The sequence below is a fragment of the Poecilia latipinna genome, unplaced genomic scaffold (genome assembly GCF_001443285.1).
Source record: "Poecilia latipinna isolate Pla-1442-1.1 unplaced genomic scaffold, P_latipinna-1.0 Scaffold1645, whole genome shotgun sequence".
NCBI lineage: Eukaryota > Metazoa > Chordata > Actinopteri > Cyprinodontiformes > Poeciliidae > Poecilia > Poecilia latipinna.
The window spans coordinates 8,514-11,399 of record NW_015114261.1 but is presented as its reverse complement, the minus strand read 5'-3'; the positions used below and the strand labels follow the sequence as shown (position 1 = coordinate 11,399).

General features: G+C 34.7%; 1 protein-coding gene across 1 annotated transcript in view; it reads right to left on the bottom strand.

The window, feature by feature from the left end:
* Positions 1–1,178: 1,178 nt before the first annotated feature.
* The window catches only part of LOC106964244 (proline-rich transmembrane protein 1-like), an 8,985-nt gene continuing 7,277 nt past the window's right edge, over positions 1,179–2,886 (bottom strand). Inside the window, exon 3 of the mRNA XM_015059642.1 lies at positions 1,179–1,328. Coding sequence (XP_014915128.1) covers positions 1,179–1,328 — 150 coding nt within the window. The remainder of the gene's footprint in view (positions 1,329–2,886) is intronic.

Genomic DNA, 2,886 nt, shown 5'->3' with positions numbered 1-2,886 from the left:
AAATTGGTGTCAATCAACTCAACTATGTTTTGCTGCTTTGAAGATATTAATGACATTTTAAAGGTCAAAAGGTCAACCGGGCCCCTCACTTTTACAAAACCAAAATGACCTTTAAAATTTCATTGATCCATGGGTGGATGGATGGATGGTTGGATGGATGGATGGTTGAATGGTTGAATGGATGGTTGGATGGAATAGGGACCAAAGTTGGGAAATTCCCATTTTCCCAACTTTAATTTCCTTTAATTGTTTAACCTACAAATTAATCCTTGCAAAAAAAACAAAAAAACCCACAGAATTATCTGGGTACTTGTTTTATTTCTTCCAGACATTTTAAACAATTAATCATGTAAGAACAAAAATAAATCAACACTCATAAAAAATAAAACATCTTCATTAACTTTAGCTAAACAGCAATGCTAATCAGTATTTACACAGAACTAAGCAGGTCACATCACATTATTGAAAAGATTAGTATTTTATGGAGAGTCATGTTTAATCAAATATGCATTATGCTCAGTTAAAGTAAAGTCAACTCTAGTTTATTTCTATGGCTCACTTCAGCAACAAAGCATTGAGTGCTTTACACCATACAATCAACAAATTAGGAAACAATTATAAACATTGCACTTTGTCAAATGCCTCCATATAAATCAAGAATAATCATAATTAAATATGCATCAACTATGTTAATCAGTGTTCCAGTTACTTATCAAAGGCAACTCTAAACAGGTGGGATTTTAGTCTTGATTTAAAGGAACTCAGTGTTTCAGCATCTTTTCAGTTTACTGGAAGTTTGTTCTAGATTTTTGGTGCACAGAAGCTGAATGCTGCCTCTCCATGCTTGGTTCTTGATTTATAAATTAGCAACGGTATTTCTTCTTCTTCTTTGTGGTTTTAGTGAGAACACTAACAGCAGTCATTAAAGTCACAAAAAGTTTTTCATATGTTCCACTATGGCTGAAATAATAGTAATAATAATAATACATTTGCATAATTCTAATAAAAAAAAAAGATGATTGATTTCGATTGACTTTGGAGACTGAAGATAGAAACAGATTAAAGTAATAGAAAAATCGTTAGTCAGATAACTTTTATCTTCAAGTCAGATTTTAATGACCAGATGACTTACAGTCTGGGTGTCTAATGCAGACAGAGAAAAGCAAGAGAAAAATAGTTTAGAATGCTACAAACACTAAAACAATCATAATAATCGCGAGTGCAAAAATTCCAATCCCAGTTCCCAGAGCTGAATGGTTCAGCATGAGGGCCCGTCTGCTGTTCAGCTCTGCCATCTGCCGGTCACCTCTGGCATTGGCGTCACGAGTCTGAGGGTCAGAAAAAGCAAAGAAAACAAAACGGGACACGGTTACATCTACTCTAGATGAGGGGGCATCAAACTCATTTTTGCTTTGGGCCAAATCAAGATCATGAATGTTCTTAAAGAGCCAGTCATCCCAGAATGTACTGATCAAACCCATTAACATTTAGTTAAAAAATTTATAAATATCTGTTTCTGCATTTTATAAGTACTTATTAAAATTAAATATAATTTCACATTGTTCAGTCCCTTCATGATTTTACAATTGTGATTTTTTAAAAGTTTTTTATTGCAAATAAAATCACTAATTTTGTGGGACTAATTTAGAAATGGTGTCAAGGAATTTTGCAATATTTGCGTTTATGTATGACGTTGATTGTTTACTGTCATATCGATCACAAACTAGTAACTTGACATCAAATAAGGCTGAGGCAGCGGTGTCGTGTAAGTATAAAATACTGCCACCTACAGGAAGGAGTTAGTGATCAGCTAAACCCAATATTTTTGACCATTTTTTCCCAAAATTTGCAAAACACTTACACTTATGATTAGCGGGGGAAAAAATAAGGAAATCTGTTAATTTTATGTGAATTTCCACAATCACAGAAAACTGTGCGGACTTATTGATATAATCTAGCGCCTGGAGCTTCGAGGGCCACACAAAAAGCGGTGGTGGGCCAAATTTGGCCCCCAGGCCTTGAATTTGACACATGTGCTCTAGAACCTTTTGGTCCTGAGGACAGGGACATGATGAGGCTTGGGCCCTGTTCAACATGGGATCCGGGTATTTAATGGCTCTGACTATCTGGATTACGGAAAATAATTCCTTAGACTTTACAACTCATCTGAGTTTGTCAGAACTTTGCCAAAATTATTTTAAGTAAAATTGTAATTGAAATGGTCATAAATTAGCATTTTTCTGTTCTTATTTGTATTTAATGTTAAATTTTAATGGCCTTCTTGATGTATTTCTGCATTTCCTTTCTCAGTAAAATCAATTTTAACTTTCTCGTGGTCAAATGTTGTGCTCAACATTTGCACATGGATTTGTGATTCTCTAAATACTGGTACAATAAACTATTGTGTGGCCTTCAGGGATTTAACAATAATCAAGGTAAACTTCAGCATGTTACTCAAGTGATAAATACTTTGTGGTTCTACAGCACATTGGAGCAGTGATAAAAATAAATCACAAAAACAAATTAAATACCCTGCTTCAGTGAGATTACGACTCCCAGCAACTCTACAATAAACACCAAATGCACAGAAAACCTGTGAAGTCATGATGTTCTTTTTCAGCAATATTAAAAAGCTGATTGTTTAAAGATAAAAAGCAGCCAACTCAGAGTCAAGTGAACGTTATGCAGCTTAGAGCCAGAAGTTCAAAGTCAACATGGTTTTCAGAAAATTTAAACAGACTGATTGACAAACCAACAATGATCCAAACAAAATCCCCATAAATGTGCCATCTATGCTGAAACAAATTCAAACCAACCAGACCAGAAGGCTATAGCATTTTCTGGACTATACAGCGCATTTTACTGTAAGCCGCACCTACATCTTTT